The sequence below is a fragment of the Pagrus pagrus genome (assembly GCF_965226575.1).
Source record: "Pagrus pagrus genome assembly, chromosome: 13".
NCBI lineage: Eukaryota > Metazoa > Chordata > Actinopteri > Spariformes > Sparidae > Pagrus > Pagrus pagrus.
Genome location: NC_140197.1, coordinates 84,189 through 97,532, shown reverse-complemented (window position 1 = coordinate 97,532; position 13,344 = coordinate 84,189). Strand labels below are relative to the sequence as shown.

The following is a 13,344-nucleotide window of genomic DNA, read 5'->3' as shown; positions in this document are numbered from 1 at the left end:
ATCTGCAACAACTAGTGTCACCAACGACCTAAATGCAACTCGCAGACAACTTAATAGCCTCTTATCAGACAAGATTGAGGGATGCTTAAGATTTACAAATCAAAAATATTATGAATATGGAAACAGGGCAAGCAAATTATTAGCTTTTAGATTGAGAAAGCAGCAATCTTCAAATGTCGTACATAGAATAAAATCACAAGCAAATATGGCCACAAAACCGAACGAAATAGCAGGGGCATTTGCAGAATTCTACAAATCATTATATAAGAATACAGATACATGCGATGATGATGCAAAACTATCGGAGTACCTAAAACATACAAAATTAACTGAATTAACAAACTCAACAGCTGAGGAACTAGATCAGCTAATACAGGAATTGGAGATAAGACAGGTGATTTCGACACTTAAGAATAGCAAAAGCCCAGGTCCGGACGGATTTGTCAATGAATTTTATAAAACCTTTAAAGACCTGCTGGCACCCCTGTTATTAAAAGCATATAGACATGCCCTAGAGTCCAAAACTATGGCGCCATCTTGGAATGAGGCAACCATAGTAGTAATTCATAAAGAGGGTAAAGACCCCACCGATTGTCAGTCTTATAGGCCAATATCTCTGCTGAATGCAGATGTGCGTATACTAAGAGCAATCTTAGCCAGACGTGTTAACAAGATAATTACTCAAATCATACACCCTGATCAAACGGGGTTCATCTCCGGAAGATATTATGGCAATAACATAAGACGTTTACTAAACATAATATCCCATCAGAAAGATAAGAAATTAGAGTCAGTAATCCTATCCTTAGATGCGCAAAAGGCATTTGATCGTGTGTCTTGGCGATATCTACTTCAAACACTAAAACGATTCAAATTTGGCCCCAATTTTATAGATTGGATACAAACACTTTATGCATCCCCACAAGCGGCTGTTAGGGTTAATGGATACAGATCAGAGAGATTCACACTACAACGAGGATGCAGACAGGGTTGCTCTTTATCACCCTTGCTATTTGCTATTAGCATTGAGCCACTAGCCCAGCTCATTAGAGATGATAATAACATAAAAGGGATTATAATAAATAGAGAAGAACACAAAATATCACTCTATGCAGATGATGTCTTACTGTATTTAAGAGAACCCATATCCACTATACCATATCTTAAGGAGCTCATCTCTAGGTATGGGTACTACTCTGGATATAAAGTTAATGTGGACAAGACAGAGGCTATGGATGTGAACGGTCTTGTTTCAGAAAATGTTAAGTTACAAAGTGGGTTTAAGTGGCCTAGAGAAGGCATTAAATACCTTGGTATTTATATACCCCAATCCCTGCACAATTTGTATGATGTCAATTACAATAAAATAATTCGGCACATTAGCAATGACTTAGAACGATGGTCCTCACTTCCGCTCTCCCTACTGGGTCGTGTGGAAAGTATACGTATGAACGTCTTGCCTAGACTATTGTATTTATTTCAGATGCTACCAGTGGAAATTCCTAAAAGAACCCTTGATGACCTTGACAAAATGATATCAAAATTTCTATGGCAAAAAAAACGCCCCAGAATTAGACTTAAAACTCTACAGTCACCGAAATCAGATGGAGGTCTCAAACTTCCAAACTTAAGATATTATTTCTGGGCTGCACAGATGAAGCCACTTATAGTATGGATTCAGAATGATACCTCTACACGTTGGCTTAATATTGAGAAAAGTATGTGCCCAGAGCATCTGGAAAACTTAGCCTTTTTAGACACTCATACAAAAGAAATGGCGGACTGGACCAAAACCACTTTAAAAATCTGGAATAAAATACGGTCTGCCTTTGGGTTGCCAAAGTTACTCTCATCATTAACAAACATTGGACTTATGAAGACCTTCACTCCTAATAATTTAGATTCTGGTTTTAGGAAGTGGTCAGACCATGGCCTAAACTATCTGCACCAGCTAGTCAAGGATGACAATTTGAAAACCTTCGCACAGTTGAAAAATGAATTTGATCTCCCCAGGACAGACTTCTTCAGATATCTGCAGCTGAGATCTTTTCTGATGACACACAAAGACTGGGGAAAACTTATAAGACCTACCCCTATAGAAAAGTTTCTCATTTCACAAATAAGTCATGGAGATAAGAAAATAATTAGTAAATTATATAATATATTCTTAACAAATGTATATAACTCTGAACATATAAGACTGAGATGGGAGGCGGAGATGAACAAAAACATATCACTCGACACTTGGAAGGAGATATGTACTGAAGCACACCTTGCTACAAACTCGAACACATGGAAGGAATTTAAGTGGAAAGTAGTTACCAGGTTCTTCAGAACACCAGCAATAACATCTAAGATGGGTCCAGCACATGGTAGCTCATGTTGGAGGAATTGCGGCACTGAGAATGCTAATCACACCCATATATTCTGGCTGTGTCCCAAATTGAGCCTATTCTGGAAGGATGTTTTTGATGCTCTCAGAGAGGTCTTCAAGCGGGATATTCCACACACCCCTATAATAACATTATTGGGAGCAATTCCTGAGGGTATAGAAGGGAGGGATGTGAAATATCTCTTAAACATTTTGCTCACAGCAGCATTAAAATGCATAACCATCAGGTGGTTAAAGCCAGATCCTCCTACCTACAATGTATGGATCCAGAAAATATGGGACATTTACCAGATGGAGCAAATTACATATTCATTAAGACTTCAAAAACCTATTTTTATTAAACGATGGAAACCTGTCATTGCTCTGCTAATACAATAAGTTTGTAGCATTAGACCCTTGATCAAGTACACACATCACCATCACATCATGTAATTTGATACCTAGAGTGGATTTCTCTCCCTTTTATTTATTGATTTATTTTATTTCTGAATTCCTTTAAATTATTATTAACTATATTGCCATTCTTTGCATTATATTCCATAATTTATCTTCCTCTACTTTTTTTTTTTTTTTTTTTCTTGTCTTTCTCTCACTTTGGATGTGTGTAATTGATTTTATGTTTTATTTGTTGTGTTGTTGCGCTGCTTTAAAAAAGAAAAATGTACATAAAGGGAAATGAATATGACGTGTTGTCAAAATAAATAAAAATTAAGTTCTAAAAAAAAAAAAGGGTAAGCCCAGAAAAACCTTTCAGATAATCCATCACTTTTGTTTTGAAGTATCCGTTCAGTGGTTTCCCTTATAATCAAACATACAGCTTTCTTTTTAATAGATTCAAAATGTCATTAACTCCTCCAAAGCTTCATTACTCTGACATATAAATAAAAACTGCGTCTTTTTTACGCTTGCACAATTAAAGGGTTTCACATATGTTTTGCATGTATTTATATCAAATCAAATGAAAACAATAGATGCAAAGCATGATGCAATTCCTGCCACAAGCATTTAATTACCAGGACTTGACTTTAAACTATTAAAAAAAAACAGAAGAAGAACGGTGAACACAGTACATACGATAAACATGTTGCCCTGAGGCACTTGGTAGTGGGCTGTGATAAAACAATTAAAAACACTACCTTTCCAGTCTAAGGGATTGTGTAGTTGGTCTCAATAGCTTTGCATTCAAATTGTCAATTCAAAAATAATGCACGTGTGAGTGACCACCTACACTGACAATCATGATCATTCTAGTGTTCATCTAGAGTTGTTGTCTCCAGTCTAACAATGGCAGATAATAAAAATGCTACAGAAAAGGGAAGAAGCACAATATACAGTATGTGTGAGCAGGAACTAAAGCTAAACTTCAAACTGTGTTTGTTATGCTTTTTTCTGGGAAATAAGAAAGAGATAAGAAAGAGACCAGAATGAATGGCCAGAAGGCTCGGGGAGGAGAGATATGGGAGCTGGGCATCAACATGGAAAAATCCTACTGGGGATAGTTGTTCTGTTGCCGGTGCTTCGCCGACCTCATTTTCTCAAAGCGTGACTCCATTTCCTCTAGGACTTTGGGGGTGTACCTCACCACCAGCTTCACGGTGCCCTGAGCTGCTTTGAGGAGTTCCACAGTCTTCTCATGGTGCTCACCTTCCACGCTCACTCCATTAACAGAGAGAAGCTGGTCGCCTCTCTTCAGGCCTCCGTGTCGATCAGCGATGCCTCCTGGGATGATCCGTGAGATGTATATCGGCGAGTTTTGCTCCTTTCCACCCATTATATTGAAACCCAGACCTTCTTCCGTCTTGGGCAGTTCCACAACGCGGGGATGTGAGTGTCCCTCACTTGCTGCAAAAGCTGCCACAGTAGCCTTAGCTGTGGCGTTGGCCCTGACCTCAGGACTGCTGTTGTCTACTGTTTCATAGACATGGTCATAAACTTCTCTGATAGCGTTACAGAACTCGCTCTGTAAGACCCTCTGCAGCGCCTGCAGCTTCTGCGGAGGCACCTCCCCTGTCCTCTGGAGTTTATCAAGCAGTTCAACAGCACGGTTAATATCTCTTTCCAGCCGAACAGGCTCCCCAAGCGATGCTATTCCTGAAATGAGCGGCTATTAAATGTCAGATAGAAACTGCGTTAAACGCTAGACTACCAACCTTTTCAAGCTCTTGAGGTAACTCTGCTGGGTTTGTTTTTTAAATTTTGCCTCAGAGAGGGCACGTAGGTACTCTCGGAGCTTCTCTCTTTCATAGACAAACTGCAGGGATGCTGTCTCTGGGTTGACATAGTAGAGGTACCGTGCAACATTTTCAACCTGAAAATAAAATATACAATGTTAAATTACCTTCTAATCATGACTGTTGCTTCTTGCTTCGTCTTTTATGAACTTGTATATAATGTTTCTAATAAATGTCACACCCGTGAGGGCAGCTAGACCTTAAGATTTCTTTAGAAACTCTACTGGGGAGATTTTACCAACTCAAAACAACACACAGACGCCAGTTGCAGGGAACAAGTTATATTTTAAAAAGAATAAATAAATGGTAAAAATAAGATAAATGTGGTGTGTCCACAATATCCCAGGGTCCAATGGGCAAGGCGCCTAAAAGTCCAATCTGGGGGGTGGTTGTTACTTCTGGAAGCCTGGCGTCTGGCTCTAGCAGGTGCAGGAAGAAAAAGGGAGGGAGACCCCAAATCAACAGACCCGTCAGTTCGCACTCGGGACTCAGCTGATCTACTTTAGGTGGCCAACTAGTGAAACTGAAAAACTAATAGAAATATTAAATCAAGATGAAATTATATACACTAAACAAAGCAAACAGAGCAAAAATCAAAAAAAGAAACCCGTCACACAAACTTAAGCAAATTAATGGAAAAATCACAAATAAATTACACCTGAGTAAACATGCGAATCACTAGCGGCCTTCCCCTTTTAGTCTCGGTTCGGTACACTCTTCTGACGGAATCAATAGTCCTATAAACTAGACATAGCCAGCGGTAAAATAAAGGACGAGTGAAGAGGGAGACTTAACTGAAGGAGGGGTGAAGCGTGCATTCACCCCTCCGCTTTCCCACGTAGCGTGTCTCCCTCTCGGTAGCAGTCGGACGTCGTCTCCCCGCTGCTGCTCCTTACTGGTGTGGTCGAGCTGTCGGGACTCTCCTCGTCCTCTTGGAGCTCAGTCAATCCGGCCGTAGGCTGGTTGGGACCCCGTGTTTCTCTCGAGCTCTTTACCCCCGCTGCCTTTTGGCGTCTGTGTTCTCCTCCCTCTCCTGCACACACCTGGCTCGCCTTGTCTCAAATCACCTTGCTGGAGGTGGGTTGGGCTCGCCGCTCCACCTGCAGACGCCAATCAGCATCTCCCTGTGACACACATATGTACACACACACACACACACACACACACACACACACACACACACACACCCTGTGACATCCCCCCCAACTTAAAACATTCTAGTCCCTAGAACTACTCCCTATACCTCAAGGGTCTACACCTATTTTCTCTTTGGGAACGTCTTATGCAGGTGCCAGAACTTCCTCCACGGCCCCCCCTGGGTTGAAAGGGAGGGCAAAACCCCACACTACTGAGCCTTGGTTGTCCTCTCTGACCTGATGTTCAGTGTTCTCGGCTGGTTGTGGGGCCAGACAAGGGAGGCAGGGGCGTAAGCTGTTCCCGCCTATCACTTAGTTTGCCCTTGCCCAGCCGCCGTTGGTCAAAGACCAACACACGTTCTCCTGGGAGTAGTGGGGCATCCTGAGCAGTCCTATCATAGATTCGTTTGTTTTTCTCTGTGGCTTTATTGAGGTGGGCTGTAGGCCTAATGTAGGTAATGTATCAATCCCCAAGACCTGTAAACATGCCTTAATCTGTCAAACTGGCAGCGTTACCCTTTAAGTAATCATGCATATTCACTTGGCAAAACAACGTAACGACAATTCTGTAAAATGGTTTATCACAAAATAATACATTTACAACAAAACCTGTTTAGAACAAAGAAGACAGAAAACAAACAAACATGTTACCCTTCCTTGAACAAATACAGGCAAAACTATACAAAACCCTGAGACACAAAACATAGAAAAAAAATATGACAAAAATCATAGTTTGAAACAGAAAAGTATCTTCTTCAGCCGTGACGGGCCACATTCTCTCTTGCAAGTGTCTATTTTAGGTCGAGGAGGACATTGCAAATTTAGCTCGCCCAAAATTGAAGGAAGCCCGAGTCCAAAGTCTAAAAATACAGACGGGATTGTTTTCTGTGTGTAACCCGGTTAAAAATATAGAGGAATAAATAATGGGTTAAGAAAAGCACTCATTTATTATTTATTTATATTGGTTTATATTTTTTTATCCGGTAATAAATATATATTTTTGTGGTAAAGAATGTAAAAAATTATATTTCAAAGTGAAAATATATATTTTTTGTTGAGTTTATTTAACGTGGGGAAACTCCAATCAGTGATCGAGGTTACAGGTCGACCGGATCCGGAAAAGGGTGGAGCCGGAAGAGAAGGAAGAAGGAGAGAGAGGTGCGAAAAGCGGAGAAAGGAGGAGCTGCATGGCGGTGAAAGCGTTACTGCAGAGCCAAAGACTTTAAGAACTAACGACGCTGTTTGACGAACGTAAGCCGAGACCAACGGACAGTGAGTCTCAGAGTGACTGTCTAGTCAACACAGCACCGTGTTTTGAGTTGTATGAGGACTATTCTGGAAAAGAGTGTCCGACGAAGAAGTGCAGCTAAAGCTAACGTAGCTCACGCTAGCACACCTGACGAACTTCAGCACCGAGCAGCTCGCTCAGCCACTCGCCTGGGTGAAGCCTGTTAACCTGCTGTGTATCCAACCTGCATGAGGAGACCCGTGGTGAGGGTCTGGCACGGACGCTGCCGGGAGAACGGGAGGAATCGTCAACGACCGACGCCGCAGCAACACGCTGTATCGGGGAAGAGACGATTACGACGCCATTACTGCCGTGAGTTTGTTTTTCTTTGGCGCCGAGGCGCGCAGCAGCCATTGTGGGTTTTTTGGCTCCAAGGCACACAAGCATCGACCCAGGCCTGCATCACTCCACTGACACATTGGGTACCCATTAAATTACAGTACATTACTTTTTATTTTCACTTATTGAATAGAAAGTGCCGGCTTTAGAAGGTAATATTTTATTTGTTGTGTTTGAAACTGAACTGTGTTGAGTGTGCACAGAGTGCAAAAAGTACAGTTAGCAATTGAACTGACTGAGATACTGTTTATTGGGGTTTATTGATCCATTGACAGAGTTAAAAGGATAAAATAAGACAAAGATTTTCCAGTGAATAATTCAGTTTTTTTAATTTTTTCATTATTAAAATATTTGTGTGTTTAATATTTACTAAAGTAAATTGCTAAAGCTTACCTGTTATTCTTTTTTCTTTTTTCTCATCTGATATCTTATGAGTATTTTTGGTTGATTCAAGAGTGCTTTTTAGGGAAGCTAAAAAAAACTTAAAGGGTAACTAAAGGTAAGAAAACATCATTTCATTTTCAGTTCATTTATTTACAAGAGTGATAAATACAAGCTAAAAACAGTAGTAACAACACATTTTGGGTTAAATAAAAGTAGTTGTAACAAGGGGATAAATAGACAAGTTCATAAATACGTTATTACAGCATACTTACCTATTATTATTAATTAACCTAAAAAGAAAGCGATTTCTTAAACTTAAAGAACTTGGGGAGCGCACCTCAGTAAAATAGACCTGACGTCTAGAGGGCGCTACATGTGCAGAAAATCATACACTTCCCCAAATGTCTTCTGTCCTTCCTCTGTACGCCTGGCATACCAAAGGTCTAATTCAGCCTATCACGACCCAAATAAATTACACCTGAGTAAACATGCGAATCACTAGCGGCCTTCCCCTTTTAGTCTCGGTTCGGTACACTCTTCTGACGGAATCAAAAGTCCTATAAACTAGACATAGCCAGCGGTAAAATAAAGGACGAGTGAAGAGGGAGACTTAACTGAAGGAGGGGTGAAGCGTGCATTCACCCCTCCGCTTTCCCACGTAGCGTGTCTCCCTCTCGGTAGCAGTCGGACGTCGTCTCCCCGCTGCTGCTCCTTACTGGTGTGGTCGAGCTGTCGGGACTCTCCTCGTCCTCTTGGAGCTCAGTCAATCCGGCCGTAGGCTGGTTGGGACCCCGTGTTTCTCTCGAGCTCTTTACCCCCGCTGCCTTTTGGCGTCTGTGTTCTCCTCCCTCTCCTGCACACACCTGGCTCGCCTTGTCTCAAATCACCTTGCTGGAGGTGGGTTGGGCTCGCCGCTCCACCTGCAGACGCCAATCAGCATCTCCCTGTGACACACATATGTACACACACACACACACACACACACACACACACACACACACACCCTGTGACATAAACACAGAGTGTTTAATGATGGTCCTCACCTCCTGTTTGAAACTTTCATTGCGGTGCTCTTTCTCCAGGTGATTGGCAAAGTCCTTCAGCAGTGGATTTCCCAAAGCATGCTTTTTATAAAGGCCCTTCTGGAGCATGCGCTGTCTGACCTTGTTGGAATAATTTGCATCTCGGTCACTGCAATGTGGGATAAGACTTTTGTTATAATAGTGCATAATTGAGACTTAAAGAGCATATTGCAGGTTAATTTTTTTACAAAATACATGTGTAATCTGGTCCAAAAAATACCTTTTGAAAAGTTGATTGAGGCTTTAAAATGTTTTTCAAGACATTAGGGGAGATATTTAACCGAAAAAGTGACAGTTTTGAGCAAAGCGCCCAAAACCTTTTTTTTTAAACACCGCGTCATATTTCGTAGGGAGAGGGAGTTATATGCTAGCTGCTGCCATAGCTCAGTGTGGGAGTAGGTATGTTATCAGTCAGAGCGGTTGTGTTATAGTGAGTCAGTGTGTTGTCAGTAGTAGTTGGATTGCGTTAATTTACTATCAACATGGTAAATTACTGCGTTTGTGGAGGTTGCACAAACTCCAGCCTGTCAGGACACCGAGTCCACCGGTTTCCTAACAGGAAAAAAACCGGTGCTATCTTCCGTGCCTGGGTTCGTTTTGTGCAGCTGAAGAGACGGGACTTCTCCTCTGCGTCAGCTACGAAAAACGCGGTCGTGAGTGGCGCTCACTTCAGACCGGAGGATTATCATCCCAGCGACCTACTGGAGTTCAATGTGGGATGCCGAAGCAAGAACCAGGTGCGACTCACACCCGGTGCGGTGCCTTCGGTTCCCACAGCTTCATCCGGACCGCCGTCAGCAGCAGCTGCTGGCGCTGCCGCCGGCGGGAGACACGGTCACGGATCAGGCAGAGACTCAGCTCGCCGTAAACGTGAACTGTGCACTGTAAGTCTTGTTTTCTAACATTTGTTAACTACCTACTTACTCAACATAATGATTTAATTCATGAGAAGCAATGTGACATCTATAGGTTGTTGTAGAGGAGTGCAGCTAGCTTTCAACTCCCAAGCTAATAAGCGAGCAATGCCAGCTAACGCTAGCTAACATTAGCACCGTTTTTTATTTATTTTTTATAGAACCTGTCATAGGCAAAGACACTCGGTTTGCTATGTTATAACAGTCAGGTTTAGATACAGCCCAGTGACCCTGTTTGCACACATTCATAATGTAATCCGTTATATTTTGAAGGACTTAGGAGACATTGGCAGTGATGAGGCGGGAGAGATGACAGCCATTTCTGCTGCTGCAGCGCACGTGGACACAGAGCAAGAGGCTTTCCCTCCTCCGGTTCCTCAGTCATCTGCACTTCACTGTGGCTCACAATGCAACCTCAGACCTTTTCATCGTTCATCAGGTACTGTAACATCACTCATATATAGAAGTAATTGTATATGCCATTTATGTACAATGTTGGAGGGGAATAAAATAGAAAATCTTTCTGTATAGGTTGTTACAATTCCAACACTATCTGACCTCCATTTTTAACACATAATTGAGTTAACACATTCTGTGACAGAACTGTTGTATGGGATTGCAGGTTGGACAGGGGTATCTAGTAAACCAGCCACTGAATGTATGAAATTACACAAATAAAGGGGGACCTCTTTTTATTCTAGCTGTCCAGGCACAGCCCAAGATGGTCAGTGTGGGAACTCAGACAGAAAGCTCTGAGAAACAAACACCTACTCCACTGCCCAGTCCTGTGCACAGCGATGATGAATCGTCCTCTGTTTTCATGGGAGCTGCTGGAGACATGTCACGGATCCCAGAGGAAGAAATGAGAAGTGACTCATCTGATGAACTCTCAAATCCGCCTCTGCAGAACTCTCACCATGACCTCAAGTAAGACTTCTTTTGATTTTAGAACGTGTGTATGACCAAATTGTGTCGTCAGTGCAAAATAATAGGTGATTTTCTTTATTCAGGGCTGCTGACAAGTTCATTGTGTGCCAAAGCCAGCTGATGTCTCTCTTTACTAACTGCCCAGCCTGTTGTGGGGAAACTCCAGGAAACATTGAGACTCAGGAGGGAACTTATATATTTTTATAATATTATAATATTTTTTTTGTGATAACTTGTATATCAATTTGTATGTCTAGGTCTGTTCATATACTTTTTTGTTAAGGCATAGATTGGTAATTTTCTGCCTTTCAAAAATGTCTCAGGTCTGTGTCACATGTGGGTATCAGCGTTTTTGGCAGAACCAGCCCATGCTGCACCGAAATATGCCAGCCTGCAACCTGTTACTGAGTGGAGCCATCCACTTTTCAGGTTGCATGGCTACCCAGACGATCAGGATGCTGAAGCTGTTCGGGCTTCAGAGCATCAGCACCAGCACCTTCTTTACACAATCCCAACGATTGTGCAGGCGTGGCAGAATGAACAGGCAGGGATCATCAAAAAGCTGAATGAGATGGGAGGTGGACTGATCCTGTCTGGTGACTGCAGGTAGCACACCTCAACTTATATCAACATAGAAAGCAGTTAAAAACAGATTGCTATAATTTAATATATCAGATTTTGTGCTTACATGTCTGAATTGAACTGTTTTTGTCATTCATAGGTCAGACTCCCCTGGTCATTGTGCCAAATACGGCACATACTCCTTGATTGAGGACAGAATCAACAAGGTGTTAGATCTTCAACTTGTCCAGGTAAGTTAACATTATCAGACACATGAACCACTTGTGTAGTGCAAGATAATGACATTGCTTAATGTTTTACACAGAGCTCAGAGGTCCCAAGTAGTAGCTGGTGTGAGTTAGAGGGTCTTAAGCGCAGCGTAAGGTTTCTTGATGAGCAACATATGCATGTGTCAGCCCTCATCACGGACAGAAATCGACAGGTAAAGATGAGCAAGAACAGACCAGTGTCCATTGAAAATCTTGTTGATGAATCTATTTGAAGCTAAAATTAAATAAAAAATATTTTTAATGTGTTGTACCCCCTGTTTTAGGTTGCCAAGTGGGTGCGGGAGGAGCTGTGCCCAAAAGGAACCAGTAATTTCTTTGACATTTGGCATATTGGCAAAAGTATGTATCTTGATGAACGTAGTTTTGTTTGGGTTGTCTATAATCACATTTTTTTTGTTGGTTTGTTATTTGTTTTTACATTTTGTGTTTCTGTTCTGAAACAGGTGTAGGGAAAGCTTTGGATGCTGCTTCAAAGGAGAGGGAGTGTGAAGATCTGAAGCTGTGGAGGCCAGCTGTTATAAACCACCTTTACTGGGCTGCTGCTTCCACTCCTGATGGAGATCCAGATGAGATGGAGGCCAAGTGGAAAAGCATGGTCAACCATGTTCAGGACATCCACGAACATGACACACCTGCGTTTCTCAGCTGTGCACATCCACCTCTTGAGGGAGAAGCAAGGAACAAGCAGTGGCTGGAACCAGGTACAACATATTGAATCTTCATTTGTTCAATGTGCTTGCTTGTGATTTTAAGAGGTGCTTTTAAGATTAAAAGATATAAAACAAATAATAAACATAAATGTAATACAAATCAGCTAATAATGATTATACAGTCTTGCCACATCATCAGAACTAAATTTGTGTTTATGCAGGATCAACTGTAGCAATAAAACTGGAACATGTAGCTACAAGAACAGCACTGGTAAAGGATGTTCGTCAGTTGTCCCCACAGCATCAGACCTTTTCACTGGAGGCCTTCCACTCCCTCATCCTGCACTTTGCACCAAAGCACACTGGCTTCTCCTTCCTTGGGATGTACAGCAGGTAAGTATGTGATTGTGAAAGAGTGAGTACGGCTAAAACTATAGGTACAATTCATTGCAGGTATGTTGTATTAGACTGCCTGAGTTTTAGCTTGGTGTACCCTGTCAACGGTGAATGATTTATTCTATTTGAATACTTTGTTCTGTAACATTGCCCTAGGTCACTACACAAGAAAATTAGGTCTTCAAATTTTCTACATGAGTTATTACTTTTGGATTTATTCACATGTACAACTTGTGACTTTCTGCTTTTTACTACAGACTTCTCTTGGCAGCTTTGCATTTCAACAGCAATGGCAGCAGAGAAGTTGCTCAAACCAGTGATGGTGAAGTGTGTTATGCGGTTCGCTACCCAAGGTTTCGCCAAGGTGGCTGGGTATTCGCCCTGTCAAGGAAAAGCCATCATATGGTTAGCAGTTTCAGTCAGTTCCTAAATATGATTTTGTCAGTCCATAAATCAGTGAATGTGATCAAAATGTTTTATCCTTCCCCCAGCATATGCATCAGCCCTCATGGAGTCTCTGAGAGTGGAATACTCCAGGTCACCACAGGCTCTACGAGAGCACAGCACAGTTCTGTCCTCCTCTGCACCTGCGCCCCTTTCCAGATCCCTACAGAAGATCAACAAGGATGAGGCTGTAGGCGTGTACCTTGCACAGCATTCACGATTTAATACAAGACGTTGATGCCCCCACAGAGGCTTGCCTTACTCAAAGTACACACACATATTTTTTATACATTTGGCACATCTGCATAAA

The 13,344-nt window shown here is 42.0% G+C and overlaps 2 protein-coding genes and 1 long non-coding RNA gene across 3 annotated transcripts; 2 read left to right on the top strand and 1 right to left on the bottom strand.

Moving 5' to 3' along the window:
* Positions 1 to 3,856: 3,856 nt before the first annotated feature.
* LOC311267746 (protein lin-7 homolog C-like) lies at positions 3,857 to 7,401 on the bottom strand (the record flags this gene model as incomplete). Its single annotated transcript, XM_084370977.1, has 3 exons — positions 3,857 to 4,496; positions 4,593 to 4,700; positions 7,156 to 7,401. 3 exons carry the CDS (start codon positions 7,399 to 7,401, stop codon positions 3,879 to 3,881), a joined length of 972 nt encoding a protein of 323 aa, XP_084227103.1. The 3' UTR covers positions 3,857 to 3,878.
* A 3,618-nt stretch (positions 7,402 to 11,019) lies between these two features.
* Positions 11,020 to 12,210, top strand: LOC311267745 (uncharacterized protein; the record flags this gene model as incomplete). Its single annotated transcript, XM_084370976.1, has 5 exons — positions 11,020 to 11,299; positions 11,415 to 11,505; positions 11,808 to 11,883; positions 11,988 to 12,148; positions 12,190 to 12,210. Exons 1-5 carry the CDS (start codon positions 11,028 to 11,030, stop codon positions 12,208 to 12,210), a joined length of 621 nt encoding a protein of 206 aa, XP_084227102.1. The 5' UTR covers positions 11,020 to 11,027.
* Position 12,211: 1 nt separating this feature from the next.
* LOC311267433 lies at positions 12,212 to 12,952 on the top strand. The gene is made up of 3 exons (XR_014623839.1): positions 12,212 to 12,245; positions 12,416 to 12,587; positions 12,848 to 12,952. It is a non-coding gene; the product is annotated as an uncharacterized lncRNA (long non-coding RNA).
* Positions 12,953 to 13,344: the final 392 nt, after the last annotated feature.